The 15,807-nt window shown below is 38.3% G+C and overlaps 1 protein-coding gene across 2 annotated transcripts in view; it reads left to right on the top strand.

Annotated features, from left to right (window-relative positions):
* Positions 1–15,807, top strand: part of schip1 (schwannomin interacting protein 1) — a 347,507-nt gene that overhangs the window by 12,352 nt on the left and 319,348 nt on the right. Inside the window, exons 3-5 of one of the 2 annotated variants that reach the window (XM_088345448.1) lie at positions 8,614–8,681; positions 13,422–13,508; positions 15,143–15,251. In XM_088345448.1, coding sequence (XP_088201574.1) covers positions 8,614–8,681; positions 13,422–13,508; positions 15,143–15,251 — 264 coding nt within the window. The remainder of the gene's footprint in view (positions 1–8,613; positions 8,682–13,421; positions 13,509–15,142; positions 15,252–15,807) is intronic. The other variant, XM_088345449.1, reaches the window with a different exon arrangement.

The following is a 15,807-nucleotide window of genomic DNA, read 5'->3' as shown; positions in this document are numbered from 1 at the left end:
TTTGTATAGCCCTTAATCACAAGAAGTCTCAAATGGCTGCACAGGCCACAGACTTTTCACAAAGATACCCACCCTATGTTGATAGAAAGTTTGGGGTTTCTGTGCTGTTCTCTGGAGGGAGTAGTACATCCCTTTGTAGGAGATCTTAAGGTGTGTACCACTCCCTGAATGAAAGATTGCATGTAATGCTGGCATATAGTTCAATTATTTTGCTAACATGAGCACATAGCATTGCTTCGGTGGAAAGCTTATCTTTAGAAGCTAAATAAATGGACATTTTTCATGACTTAAAATACTGATGCTATTGCTAACATTGTGGAGATGACTGCTAGCCTCAAATGCTAGTGTACATGCATTAGTAACTATTCTTAAACCATGCAAATTTGGATTAAAATTTGTTTTTAAGTTGTAGTTTTACTTACATGGTCGCTAGCCAGATTAGCACATAACACTACTTTGGTGCGTAGCTTCACTTCTGAATGCTGAATAATGTAGGGTTAATTCCAAAAAAGTATCTGAACAAAAAAAATAAAAAGTTGCCGACTAATACAATTTTCTACTGCTATTTTCCAATTTGATTATTCTGGTTGTTATGTGTTGAGTCTATCTACACTAAATATACTGAAATGATTTCCAATATTAAAGAGAAGGTGTGTATTATTTGACCACTGAATGTCGTTGTATTGTCTAGTGCAGCCGAAAATTACTGCTAAAAAAGAAGAATACTAAATACAGCGACTCAAAGTGATCTGATGATGATTCTAACTTCAAAGAACAATAGACAAATAAACTGTAGACTTTAATTGAGTATTTTGTTAATATTGTTTGCGTTGTCAATAAAATATTTTAATCATGGGCACTCGTATCCAACCAAAAATGTATACCAATTTAAAAAAAAGAAGAGTTGTGCATTTATGCCCATGTAACTAAGGTATTTTTAAAAATCCATGCTTATGGTAGTTCATGTATTATTGTTTCTTATATGAATTATTAGTGTTTTTTGAATGAATGAAGGTATTTTTAGGCACTATCTAATATGCAATTTCTCTTTAAGGCAAGGGAACCTTTGTGACATAAGAGCCACAATAGCAGAGTATTTAGATTTTTCTTTTTTGGGGGGGAGAGCCACACCACATACTTTAAGACAAATTTCAGCAAAACCGCATAAACCCGCTGTCCAGACAAATCTAATCTTTCACCACTTTTTATTTCACTGCCTGGCATTAAAAGTAATTAATAAAAATTTATGAAATGAGAATAATGCCAGAACCTGTGTCATTAATCTACAAATATACCACTTTGAACCTGTCCCTCTCCCACAGTCACCTTGATTCTCATTTTGACCTTAATTTGTTTACAAAAATTTTTGTTTAAAAAAAGGTGCAAGCAGAGATCTGTTGTAAATATGTCATAAAATACTGCAAACGCGGATACTGATATATTACTTTTCGGTGCAGACGCGCTGGGCAGAGAGAAGTGCGCTGTCTCTGTCCACCCCTACCACTCACCCCATCAAATTGTTTTGTGTGCTTGCCTGGCGTTTCTGGGTGTTTACTTCTTGTTCTGTCTGTAATCATCATCAAGTATCCAAACAATGTGCCTACATTGTTTAATGAGCTTCCATATAAAGAAATTCTTAGCCAAATTGGTGTGCACCTTAACTGTAAACTGTAGTTGGGAGTATCGATGAGATTTGCATTAGTACAAATTTATCTCCAAGCTATAAGTACTCATGAAAAGAGCCATATCTGGCTCGAGAGCTATAGTTTCTGACCCCTGCTTTAACCAGTATAAAAGTGACCAAACCTTCCAAAGTCTTTTGTTATATTGTCATTAAGTGATGCAGCCTGCTAGTGCGTAGCCGCTATTGACGGTTGCCATGTTTGTTATCATTTCCCTGCTATTATGGTGCCTTGCGGGGTGAGCATATCGTCTCAATGGATGAGCTTGCGCTTTGATCACCGAAGAAGAAAAAAACAAGCTCACTTGTGTGTACGTATGTGCTTTTATCACCCTTCCTTTCTGTATTTTAGCCAGAGACACCCTTTACCCGTAAATCGTAGCGGAGGGAATCGTCTCAAGTATTCCATTTTGCATTTTGATACACGGTGTGATCATGTTCTCACTTGCTTCCCGTGTCTCTTTCTTCTGGTCTTTAACATGCATTACCTGCTCCCCCTCCTATTTCTATTTCAAGTATTTGCATGTGTTTCCTTTCAAAGCACTTACTGTATCGTCAAAACTAAAATAAGGTTTAAGTCCTGTTTATTGCAGCACTTTAATCAATTACCAGGGTGAGTACAGGTGCTTGAAATCCTTGAATTCCAATGCTGTGTTATCAAGGTTTGAAAAGTGCTTGGAATATTGGGTAAATTGCTTTTAAATGCTTGAAATGTTTCTCAGCAGTCTAACTCGATAGTCCGTGCATGAAATGTAGAAAAATAAGACAAATCTGCTTAAAAATGATTCTGACACACCTTAATTCACCTATAAGTTAAACTTTAGAAGAATTGACTTTCCTTCTCAAAAGTCAGACGTCATAGAGTGCTCTCAGTGAGAAAAAAAACAAGAACATTTGATACAACAAAGACCAAAATAAGACTGCAGCGAACACTGATGAAATGGTGCAGAAAAACTCTGTTTCATTTTCTATGCCCCATTGAGTGAATGATAGCTGCTGGCTTAATATTTTGATTGGGATTTATCAAATGTTTAGGTTATTTTCCCTATAGGCAGAACTCAGTGGCCTTAAACAACAGGACTGTGAATTGATTTACGCTGGATTTCTTCTCCCTTTGACTCGCTGGCTACCAGTTCAGGGTGTCCCCTACTCAGTGCCCTAAGATAGCTGGGATGGGCTCCAGCAACTCCTCTTCTTTTAATGCTGTTGGAGAAATTGGAAAACTAGCTGTGAAAGTCCTTAAAAAGTGCTTGAATTTGGCCATGAAAAAGGTGTATGAACCATGATGCGGCAGATCCGTCTGCTCAATAACAGAGTGCAAATTTCTTGCCGCGCTGGGACGGTTCCCGTCATAAAACAGGACCCTCAGGGTCAGAAGGTTTTAATGGGGAGTCTTTTGAAACAAATGTGATAAAAACATGATGATTGGGTTTTTATTTTGCTTTTATTACCTAGTATCCCTTTGGCAAGCAGTTTGACAAAATGTTAAAGCCCCAGTAAATTAGACAGTAACCTCTACTGGTGTAAAAAAATATTCATGCAAATAATAAGCAATTATTCTTGATTCAAATAATAAGCAGAGACAAATGTACAATAATTTTTAAAAACCTATAGGTTTAGAAACGTGTAATTATATTACACAACTTTAAGGAGCTGACATGTTTGACCGCCATCTTACTACTACAGAAACCCCAAGGTCGCTTGTCACTGTGGTGCTCTTAGCTCTTAACTGGCACTTACCAGACAAAGATAAGCCCTGCATGTGATGGTCGACCGATTATCGGGCAGGCTAATTATAACCATCGGTATTTGGGAATTTGACAGATATCGGTATCAGCATTTTAATTCATTTATTTAAGCGCGGATGCAGCCAAACGTCTTTCCCTACCCTCTGTCTTGGACACTACCCACCCACACCTTTTGATTGAATAGGTGACTGGGGAGATAGCCACTAAGGCAGGAAGAATAACGTTGAATCGAGACCACTGCTAATATTGAGATTTTAAAAAGTCGGTGGTAGAAAAGCTTGTGTGTGATTAAGAGTTAGCTTTAAAAGTGTAGTTAACTTGTGTTAGGGAACCACGTTCAACATATCAAAATTAGTTTGAAAAGTTATTTAAGTCATGTTGGTTGGATTGACATTTTTATTTACCTATTATAGAAAAAAGGGAGCTTTTCAGGTTTTTATGTACCTTTATACAAGTTGCTGCTAAGCCTAATTTTAGTTAGCTCACTATTAGTTTCAGTTTAAGTGAAAGATTCATCAATTTAGTTGTGTTGAAATTCATATTTATTTACTGCAAAAGGTTTCAGAGAGCTATTAAAGTTTTATTTGAATTTATAACAAATATATATATATATTTCTTTGCATTACTGCTTCGTGTTAGTAAGCTTTCTTCGTCCGTCAGGGACGCTTGTCACCCAAACGACTGTAACTATTCTGGTTTGATCATGCAGTCTTTTTTATAATAGCTTCTCCTGCAAGCCGCTAAAATATTCAACTACACCAGCTCTCACCAACTCCTACTATTCGTTCTTTTCAGTCGCTCCGGGCATTTTTTGATCAGTTGTTACTTTTGCACAAAATTTACCTCCACCTTATCTTAGTATTTAAAAAGTACCTGCATTTTCTTTAAAATTACAAATGATTAATTCTAAATAGAAAGATTTATGTTTGCTAATAAAGATACATTTTTACTTTTGTGAAAAATGACAATGATGGATTTCCAAATAAAACTAATTTTAAAACTTAAATTTGCGAGGATTGTACGGCCCTAAGAAGATTTCCTACTTACATTGCTTCTCCTTATTTTTCAATAATTGTCCTGCTCTGTGATTGGCTGTGGCCATGCAACTTAGCAACAGTAGCCATTTGAGGGGTTTCTTCATATATGTAAATGATTGCAAGCTTTGTTTCATGGTTGTCATATTTTGCTTCTCCCTTGAACATCACTGCAAGTATTGACATTTGCTAAAAAATATAAGACAAAAAATAGTGTTATAATCGCCGATTCCTGTAGTTTTAACGAAGCACACACAATTCTTAACTGAATCAAAAAACAGAAAGGTTTTGTGAGAGGTAATTCATCCAAAAGCATATCAGCATAATCATGATGCTGTAATGCAGATAAATAGAGGACTGAAATTTGATATGATGTTGACCAATACCAGACTAGTATCTAAGAGACGTAAGTTGTCATATGCACGAACACTGTTTGAATTATTTTGCATGCAAACTAATTAGTTGTAGAAGTCATATAATAGCGATAATTCTGTGAGAACGGGCTGCAAAAAACATCTTATTCCGCACCGTAGAGTGAAAATGGCAGGGTCGCCGTATCCCGGGGATCTACCATAAAAATAAAACGGTTGCTTAATTCCACACTCCAGAGACCAAATTATCTGCCGTCTAGCAATTAAAAAGTCAATTTTTCATAATATGTTCCTTTTAAATGAAATTGATTTACGCTTTAAACCAGACCTCACGTGCATCCTCTTCATCAGTCACTTGCAGCCGCAGTCCGCCAGAGGTTAAACCGATGCAGACGTGAAACCGATGCAAACGTGCTGCCGATTCAGAACGATTGATGCGCGACTCGCTCACGTCAAACTTTGAAGCCTTTCCCATTCCCGGCGGTGACCCCAGCTTTACAGCCAGTTGTAAACACGCAGGATGCCGCAGGACAGCAATGAAGGCATCCGGAAAATAAGACCGTCCAATGTAACTTTTAATACCTTCACTTTTGAAATACCGCTGTCCGAATTAAAAATTCCATTATCTTGTCATGAAGATGTAGTGGCGGCGCTCCCGAATTCATAATGGATGCTGTTTGATGAGATAAATCTATATTGAGACGGAAAGAAAAGCCAACTTTTTGGCCATTCATCATGAAAGACGATGTTTAATTGAACATCTGGCTAAAGAGAGAGCCATTTGTTTTCCTGTTAATGTAACTTCCAGTTAAATGTTGTTTTTTTCTGCCAATTATGTTCTTTTTGTTGTTGTTACGAACATTTGCGGTCGTTCACGCTGCAGATGTTCCTTCCCATAATATATAATTGCTAGTCACAATATCCGTGCTGGTATTTCTGTTGCGCTTATCTTGATTAGAATTGTAGGAAGGCTGGATTTTTTTCCTAGCTGACTCAGACAAAGAACAGCAGATCGGTCAATGACAAAATAAATAAGAAATAAATAACCAAACACGACATATTAATAACATGAAAAAATTTACGACAAAATACATAACGAAAAAAATGACAAGTAAAAGACAAAACTCACGACAAAGTCACAACCAAGTTCATGGCAAAATACAAAACGGAATACAACACAAAATGTATGACAAAATACACGACAAGGTCAACAAAAAGTTTACGACCAAATACGAGACAAATGACAAAACAGACAACAAAACAAACGACAAAATACATGAGAAAATACATGACAAAATAAATGACAAAATACAGGGAAAATACATGACCAAATATACAATAAACAAAACGAAAAATCAACAACAAAATACGAAACAAAGTTCCTAACAAAATACATGGTAAAATGCAATAAATGCATTACCGCATGTCGATATAGCAACAATCGAGTTATGCTGGTCACAGGAAAAATTTTGAGATAACTTTCGCTAATTTGCTACACCGAGTTTGGACGCTGTTGGTAAATCCGGTTGTCTGAGTTAATTGATCACTTTACAGTGGTTTGCAAAAGTATTGGAACCCCAATACATTTTTGACATATTGCAATATTTCAGGCCATTAAACTTATGGATTAAAAAAACTCAAAATAGTTTTGAAGAATAATCAAAGAGTGAGACACAATCATGTAAAATTGTATATTGTGCAAACAATAAAAAAGTGAAAAGTAGGTGTTGTTAACAAATTGTACAACCTATTATTGCAATCACAGCCACAAGTATTTTTGGGTATGTACATTTTTTCCATATCTTGAAACAGAAATATTTCCCCATTCTTCTTTGCAAAGCTGCTCAAGTTCCTTAAGGGTTAATGGTGATTGTCTGTGCACAGCCTTTTTCAGATCTTTTCTCAAATGCCCTATAGGACTGAGGTCTGGACTTTTGCTTGGCCATTTAAACACCTGTGTATTCAGGGTTGGGTCGGGTTACTTTAACTTGATTATTTTCAATTACTTTTGGATTACTCCAATACCAAATATGCTAATAAAATACAAAAGAAACTAAATGTGAATAAAATTATGACTCACAACACGTGGTAATCTTTCTCTCCTGGCTTTGATCTCTTTGATTTCCGGCAAAACTAAGATAAAATGCGACAGAAACAAAATGAAAATAAATCCAAACAGCTTGCCAACATAATTTTTGCCGTTCCATGTATTCTGTTACTCCCCAAGCCTGGACAAAATTTAGTACCGGTAATTTTATTCTAATTTAGTTTCTTTTGTCTTTTATTAGCATATTTGGTATTGGAGTAATCCAAAAGTAATTGAAAGTAATCAAGTTAAAGTAACCCTGCCCAACCCTTTGTGTATTATTAGTTTTAAACAATTATATTGTAGACTTTTCTTTATATTTAGGGTCGTTGTCCTGTTTGAAGGTGAACCTGCGCCCCATTCTCAGGTCTCTTGCAGACTTAATCAGATGCTCTGCCATAATCACCCTGTCTTTGTCTCCATACATCTTCCCACCAACTGTAACCAAGTGTACCATTCTCTGCTTTAGAAAAGCAACTGCAGACCATGATACTCCCATCATGATGATTGACAGTAGTGATGGTGTTTTAAAGCTGATGTGTATCAAAATGTGTACTCGTAAACATAACGCAAAAAAGATTGGTTCAAATTTCAATCTGACCAGAGCACCTTGTTTCATATGTTATTAGTGTCCCCCATGTGGTTCATCTGGCCTTCTTCCTGTCTTTCTTCCGTAAAGTGCAGATTTTTCATAGTACCACTAACAGTTGGACCCACCTCAGCTGTGCATTCCTGCATGTCATCCAATGTGATCATGGGCTTTTGGCTGCAGATGAAATGAGTCACACCATTAGCTTCTCTGCTGGCTTTGATCTCTTTGCTCTCTATAAGGGGAATCAACATTTTAGCACAGCAGAAACAAAACGAAAATAAATCCAAACAGCTTGACAACATCAATCACATTACTGTGCATGTTGACAGGTTTGTCAGCTGTGGTTATAATGTTTAAAATTAACTTCTTTCGTGGAGCACCAAAAGATGTGACTTACCGTTGGCAGCTCGCTCTGTAGACTGCCAACAAAACCCCGCCTTCCTGTCACATGTCAAAAGCCAAAACAAACCCTACCCCATACCAGCAGGTGGGCATGACACTCCAGTTTCACACATTCACAGTGAGGTAAAAAAAGCCAAGAAGATAAAGGAACAGAGAAGATAAGGTTATAAAACAAGGAGGATACAGGAGGTATTTTAGAACATATTTTCAGTTTTTTAGCTTTAAGTTTGTAGACTGAAATTTGGCAATATGACAAAAATTCCTTTCGCGGCCAAAACTTTCGCTAGACACTGTACAATAAAATGTGACTCGAGGTAAGGCTTGCTAGCGAGCTGGATTACATTCGATAAAGTTGCAGTTCTCATTTGCTTCCATCAGCATTGTCCCAATTGGCTCAGAGGAAATATGGAAACATCCTCTCTTGGACCACAGCCTCTTTTAAGCACACTCATTCACGCATAATCAGCCTTTAACTGCACTCTGCGTTATTTACATTCATGCGAACAGATCGAGAAACGCAGTCTTGTGAGCAATAAACGGCTACCAGTTAACGGCTCTCGTTAGAGCCCAGACCTCGACGGGAATGGCAAATTCTCATTTGGACCTGCACCAAATTGCTGCATAGATGGCCAACTCCCGCCTGTTTCGTCACGTATACCGTTGCGCTTGACGCATATGCATTTATTTTTCCGTTTTCAGGAAGAAGTCAAGCGCTATCATCGCTACTGCAATCACAGCGGAGGACAAACGGCTCCCAAGGTGGAGAGGTAAGACTGCACACACGGCATTATTGACGTCAATTTATAAACAACCTGTTCCATACTTACAAGGTCAAATAAACCTTATAGCAAGATACCAGTCCGACTCATATTTTCATGGGAAAAATCTTACACAGAACATACTTAGAAACACTAATCATAATTTCAAACCCAAAATTGAAAGACTATTTTTAATTGACATCCCAATATTGACATTAAAGGTGTCCTTAAAAAGTTGAAAGTCCCAACTGAGTTCAAAAATGTAAGCTACATATTACCGTCATTTTACCCAGCACCTATATGGTGAGAGATTTTTCTAAAAAATATTAACACACCTATTTTTCAGTTCCTCTAATGTACTCACAATATATTTAAGATCTAAAAATCATATGTCTTGATAAATGCACAGGCCGGATTAAAAATTGCATATTTAAATTGCGGATATATTTGTGGCTCTCCCAAATACATAATTTGCAAAGTATTTGTTTCATGGTGCTGGACAATTTGGAAACTTGGCTTTGAAAGTCCTTGATTAGTGTTAGAATTTGGCCACGAAAAGTGTTTTCGAACCCTAAGACTGCAATCATGACTTTCCACCAGGAGATGACAGAAGAGAGTTAAAACATTCCAAACTTGCTATAGGTCTTTTTTAATGTTTTAAATCTGCCTGATCTTAATTCGAACCCTGATTTCAAACCATATTTGTTGCTAGAAACTCTTTTAGAATATATGCTTGAATTCTAAAGGATTCTGCAACCTAGATTTACAATTATAACGTTTCTTGCAACTTTAACCTGATCTCAAAACACTAACTATAACCTTCTCACAACACCTTAGTTAATCCAACCTCTGAACCCTCTTGAAACCATCATTATAACTTAAATTCAACTACATATTCAAACCCTACAATAATTGAACCCCTAAATCTGTTGTCAAACATTAATTTCCAACCTTGAACTTGATTTACAACTCCTACAGAGCCTTTAAACTTGAATTTAAACCAGATTCTGTTGCTAAAGACTATTATTTAAAATTTAATTATCACTATCGTCAAGATTTTTCACTATTATCACAATCATTACCCTTTGTGGGAGGGGGGCTGATTGGGGCATGCAGTGTGAGTTGTATGCTTACATACGTGTGCTGCTGCAGGAAACAAAAAGGTTCCCACTGTATCTCCTGCATGACGTGAGAGGCGTCTAAAAGGGGCGGAATGAGAAGGGTGGGAATCCCCTCCACTGTTTCAATCTCCCAGAAGGAGTCTAGATCACACATAGGGTGGAAGAAGGATACTCTCAACCACTCAAAGTGCGTGGTTGTAGTACAATTGAGAGTAAGAATGATGAGATTAGAAGTTTGTTTTTGAGAAGAAGGTTAGATGTCTTTGAATTGATTAAAACTAAGTTGAGAGGAAGTGTCAAGTCAAGTCACATTAATTCGTCTAGCCCTAAATCACACAATGTCTCAAAGGACTGCACAGGTTACAATTGCACCATCCCCTGATCTTCAGTGGTGGTGTGCATTTTAGTAATGAGGTAGGCAGAGTGTCAGGTGTAAGTAAAGGGAGAGTGAGGGAAGGTGTGGCTTTTTTTTGTGAGTAAGAGAGTGACATAGAGGTGCTGGAATGAAAGGAGCTGTCCTCAAGTATGAAGTGGGTTAATGTGAGTGGGTACGGAAAATGTGGGTGTTTGGTCCAGGTGATGATGTGAGATGTGAGGAAGAGATGAACAAATTCTGGGGTGATTTGTCTTTGTGTGTTTCACAGTTTTGTAGTGAATTTTCATGTGGTTGTGTTGGGAGATATGAAAGCCAGAGTTGGTGATGTGAGGATTAAAGGGGTAATCGGAAGATTTGGTGTCCCAGGAGTTAATGAGAGGGGCAAGAGATTCATTGAAATGTGTTTGGGGCGGGAATTAATGGTAGGAAATAGGATGTTTAAGAAGAAGAATGTCAAAAAGTAGACATAAATTAGAGTGGCAGATGGACAAACGTATAAGAGAGAATCGATGGATTACGTGTTGATCAGCAGGAATAGGTTTTGGAGATTGTTGGATGTAAATAAACTGAGAGGTGAAGCTGGTGGAATGTCGGACCACTATCTCGTGGAGGCAAAATTGAGAGTGGATGGTAAGTGGCAGAGTTATGGAAAGAAAGTGCATGCGAGAGAAGAAGTGAAAACCAATGAGTTGAAGAAGCAGAGAAGTCAGTATGAAGGAAGAGTTTTGAAATGGTGAGGGAGGGATCTGTAGAGGGAGCGGAGGAAGAGTGGGAATGTCTGAAGACATGCTTGAAGCACAGTGCAGTTGAGGTATGTGGAATGCGTACGGTTGGTGGAAGTGTAAGAAAGGGTAATGAGTGGTGTGAGGATGTGAAAGCAGCAGTTGTGGAAAAAAAAGGCATTTGAGGAATGGTTGCAGAGTGACGATCAGATAGTGTCTAGAATATATAGGAATTAAAGAAATTGTGTTAAGCAAGTGGTAAGGGATGCAAAAAAGGTAGCGAATGATAGATGAGGTAGGAAGTTGACTGAGAGTTATAGGGAAAAGGAAATGAAGAGGATAAGGAAGAAGGAGACTGGTTGGAAGGAGAGTGTGAAATATCAGAATGGCAGGCTGTTGGTAGAAAGGTAAGAGGCGCGTGGAAGATGGGCCGAGCATTTTGTGACTGATGAGAGGGAGGCATGTTTTCGGCCTATGGGTGGTGGACAAATGCCTTTATTTGGTGAATAAAATGAGAGGGAGATTGTGAGGGAAGAGGTAAAAGCAGCAGTTGGGTCGATGACAGAAAGGAAGCCTGCTAGGTTGGATGGATGCACGGTGGAGCAAATCAGGAGAGGTGTTGAATCTGTTATAGAGTTTCTTGTGAGGTTGTTGAATATATGTTTTTTTATTGGAGCGCTATCAGAGAACAGTGTGATTCCCTTGTACAAAGGGAACGGTGACAGGCTGGTGTGTAGTAAGGCGAGAGGTATAAGTCTGTGGAGTGTGGTGGGAAAGCCTTATGGCAGGTGTTCGGAGCACTTGAGGAGGAACAGTGTGGGTTTGGAAGAGAAAAGGGATGTACGGATCAGATTTTTGTAATGAGGCAGTTGGGTGAAACGTTTATGGTGAAAGGAAGAGACATGTAATGGGTATTTATGGATTCAAAGAAAGCATATGACAGGACAGATTGTATGCATTTTGGCAAGCGTTAAGGATATAATGGGTGGGGGCTGCTGCGTTCTGTGCAAAGCTTGTATGATGATAGTAAAGCATGTGTAGGAGTGTGGAGTGAAGTAAGCGAGAAGTTTCCGATATGAGTGAGTTTAAGGCAAGGGTGTGTAATGTTACTTTGGCTGTTCTTTTTGTATATGGATGGAGTATGGTGTGAAGTTTGTGTAAGAGCAGGGAGAGCAAGTATAGTGTGTGATTGTGCGCTGCATGTTGGTCAGCTGTTGTTTGCAGATGACACTGCTTTGGTGGCTGACTGCAACAGGACTGAGTGATTTGGTAGTTAAGTTCGACAGGGGCTGTAAGAGATGGAAGCTTAAGATGAATGAAGACAAAAGTAAGGTAATGAAGCCTTCAAGCGGTGGTGTAAAGTTGCAGTATGTAGATGGTTTTAGGTATTCGGGTTTGTATGTGGCAGCAGCTGGTGGTTTGGAGGTGGATGTGAAGAAGAGGGTGGGTGAAGGTTGCAAAGTAATGGGGGTGCTGAACTGATTCTCCAAATGTAGAGATCGGTGAATAGATGCAAAGCAAGGATTGTATGAAGGTGTGGTAGTACCAACATTGTTGTGGATTTTTAGAGTAAATGAGTATAAAAGGTTAAATGTCTTTGAAATTAGATGTTTGCGTAGTGTGGGTAGAGTGACACAACTGGACAGGTTAAGGAATGAGGAAGTGAGGAGAAAAACTGGTGTGGTGAGAGGGATTGCTGAGAAGGTTGATGAAAATGATCCGAGATAGTTTGGATGTATGGAAAAAGAATACATAAAGGCCGTTTGACTAAGAGAGTATGTCGTGCAAAATGGGTGGTACATGGAATGAGAGGAGTGTGTGCTAGGGCTGGATGTAAATGGCAAATGACAGTTAAGAATGACGAATATCGACGCAGCTCGGACTGGCTAACCTGGGCTACTGGGTGGTCTGCCTACCCTAGCGGGGGTTGAGGTGGGATCGAACCATATGATGCTAAGGGGGTAAACCAGTGTATGCTGTTGGGTCTCTCTGCTGATAAAAGGTTGCATGGCACAGCTACTCACCCCTTGTTCTGCTGTGGGCTTAATGTTTATTTTGAGGTTGGCAAGAGTGAAGTGGGATGAATGTTTGCTGATTATGTGTGTGTTCTTGACTCGAGCTACATCCCATTAGCTGGAAATGGCTTTGGTATATAGATAATCATCACTATTGCTGCAAGCGGTAACCAGCATAGCGCACTTCTTTGGGTCGGCGGCTCTTTTTTTTCTGCTGTTTCTGCATAAAATGAACTGCACTCATCAATCCCATATTGCTACAAGCAAAGACTGTCGAGAAACCCGCTGCAAATGAAAGGCACAGTTTTGAGATCCATTACACCTGGTCTGCTATTGCTGTGAAAATGGGTAGAGAGCTTTTTATGGGTGGTTGTGGGGGGGATGTTGTGCCGCTATCCATTATCTCTACTCTTTCCAGTCAGACTATTCCTTGCATGTAAACGTACGTAAGTTCCTGGAAACATCATCCCTTCCCTTACCTCTTTTTTGTCCTGCCCGTCATTGGTCCTCTTTAGTCACCCTCAGAAGAGTGAAGTGGAGGCGGACAACAGGCCACATCGCCGCGGGCAGCAGCAGCCTCACCTGGAAATCAAGGCCATTGTGTGAGTTTTTCTCCTCATTATTCTCTCGTTTGGTCGGTTTCACCTCGCGCATGAGCGAGAGGAAGAGGTAGAGGATGACTGTCAGTGTCAGAGTGGAGAAAATGGAGTTGGACAGAAGAAAAAAGGCAAAAGTATTGGATTGGAAAGCTGGGCTTTCTGCTTCTTGATTCGATTTGTTCCATTTGCTTGAGCTGCTCCAGCAGAGGTGAATGTGTTTTTCTCAGGCCAGTAATTGATGCGACACCCCGTAGTGGACCTTGCTGTCGGGGCCGCTCGGGGGGATAAAGGAAAAAGTGGAGAATGAGGGGAGATTTCTTGTGGGTGGAGAGAGGTCAGGGAGGGGTTCAACACATTCGATGGGAGGGGAAAAAGTTTCACTTAACTAAAATAAGATGAAAAACATGGATATGTGAGGAAAAAAAATCGGTGACCTTTGCAAAAAGTGTTTTCAAACTGATATCTTTGACTAAGTGATTATTATTTTTGCTGTATTATTAGATCATTCTAGTATTTTCTCTTATTATGTTGGCTATTATTTTTATTCTTTCATTCATTCATTCATATTCATTTATTATTTCATCCATTTTTAGCTGTGATTATTTTATTCTTCAAGTAAAATAACAAAAAATAGCATTTTAGAATTGTTTAGAATTATTTTATATTCAAATAGATACAATAGATACAATGATATCGTGTATTTTTGTTATTTTACTTGAGACACAATTATAAATACCATTAAAACCAAAATAACAATAATAAAAATATTAAAATAATAATAATAATAATAATACTCGTAAAAAAAAGAAAATAACAACAAATTTCAGCAAAGATTTTATATTATATATAAATGTCATTACATATTTATTCTATTATCATATATTACATCCATAAATAATCAACCATCATACAATTTTGTTAATTCACTCAAAAAATAAAATCAATGATATAATCATGAAATAGATTATAAATGTTCTTATATTATTGTAAATACTCAATTTATGCAAAACCTTTACGCCTTTACAAATGACAAGAAAATATATCTTTAGAATAGTGCAAAATTGTATTTATATTATTTCTTATATTTAGAATATTACTGTATATATATTCTTCTCCTTTCTCGCTCTATTCTTCCTTTCCTTGTACTTCATCTTATTTCTGTTCTTCTTCCTTTTCCTCTTTTTCCTATTCTTTCTCTTCATCTCCTTGCTATCATTCTTTTTCCATGTCTTTCTCTTCCTATTTGTCTTCTTCCTGTTTCTCTTATTCCTGTCCTTACTTTTATTATGTTTTCTATCCTTCCTCCTCATCTTCTTTGTCTTCTTCTTATTTGTCTTTTTTCTTTGTCTTCTTCTTACTCTTCATCTTCTTCCTTTTCTTCTTCCTTTTGTTTTGTTTCTATTCATCCTCTTCTTATTCATTTTTTCTTCCTCATCTTCATCTTCTTCCTCTTCTCCTACCTCTTTTTCCTGATCATCTTATTCGTCTACCTTTTCTATCTCCTCCTCCTTTTCATCTCTCTACTTAATCTTCCTCTTCATCTTAGTATTATGATCCTTACTATTCTTATTTTAATTTATTATTCTTATTATTTTTAATCTTCTTGTGCATGTATGATTATTTCTTTAACATTACAGCATCCAGCGAGCCTGGCGCGCCAGCGTGTCGCGCCGAGGGAGCTGGCAGGAAGATGACAAGAACGCAAGCAGCCCTAATGACACTGTTACTACCAACGACCTTTTCCCGGTAAGAGAAACACAAATTCGGCTTCGGAGTCTTCTCAATGGAGAGGGGATATGAGGGGGTAGGCACGTAGGGAGGAGACGTCTACCTCTATTGTCACCTGGGCCAGGGTTCTGGTGTCACCTGGCCCATCGCCCAGATACTTAACTACTTCTTAATTTGGCAAATTTTCCAAAGTTGGCTGATTGATTAATAAAGTGTCTTTGGCCGTGTCCTCCCCTTGTCTCCTCTGGCCCTCCCTCCCCCATCCTCACCTCTACCCAAGGAGGGTAGAAATTAGACAAAAGACGAAAGTAAAGGGTAAAGACGGAGGGTTATGAATGCATCTATGAAATATGCTTTCATTTGAAATCCGACATTGTGTCGTGACGTTGATCCCACTTCTGCTCCGCCTTCACACTCGCACTTTAATTTGGAAATAAATTCCTTAAAAATCAAACAATGCCTCCCTAATCTTTTGGAGGAGGACACTTGCATGATTGGTGGTTGACTAAAAACATATTGCCCAACTGTACATTAATACACTTGTGGCATTTTTGCGGAGGGGGCAAAATATAAA

This window comes from Urocampus carinirostris, chromosome 10 (assembly GCF_059441175.1).
Source record: "Urocampus carinirostris isolate Australia breed hairy pipefish chromosome 10, RoL_Ucar_1.0, whole genome shotgun sequence".
NCBI classification, from domain to species: domain Eukaryota; kingdom Metazoa; phylum Chordata; class Actinopteri; order Syngnathiformes; family Syngnathidae; genus Urocampus; species Urocampus carinirostris.
This window is presented reverse-complemented; position numbering and strand designations above follow the sequence as displayed.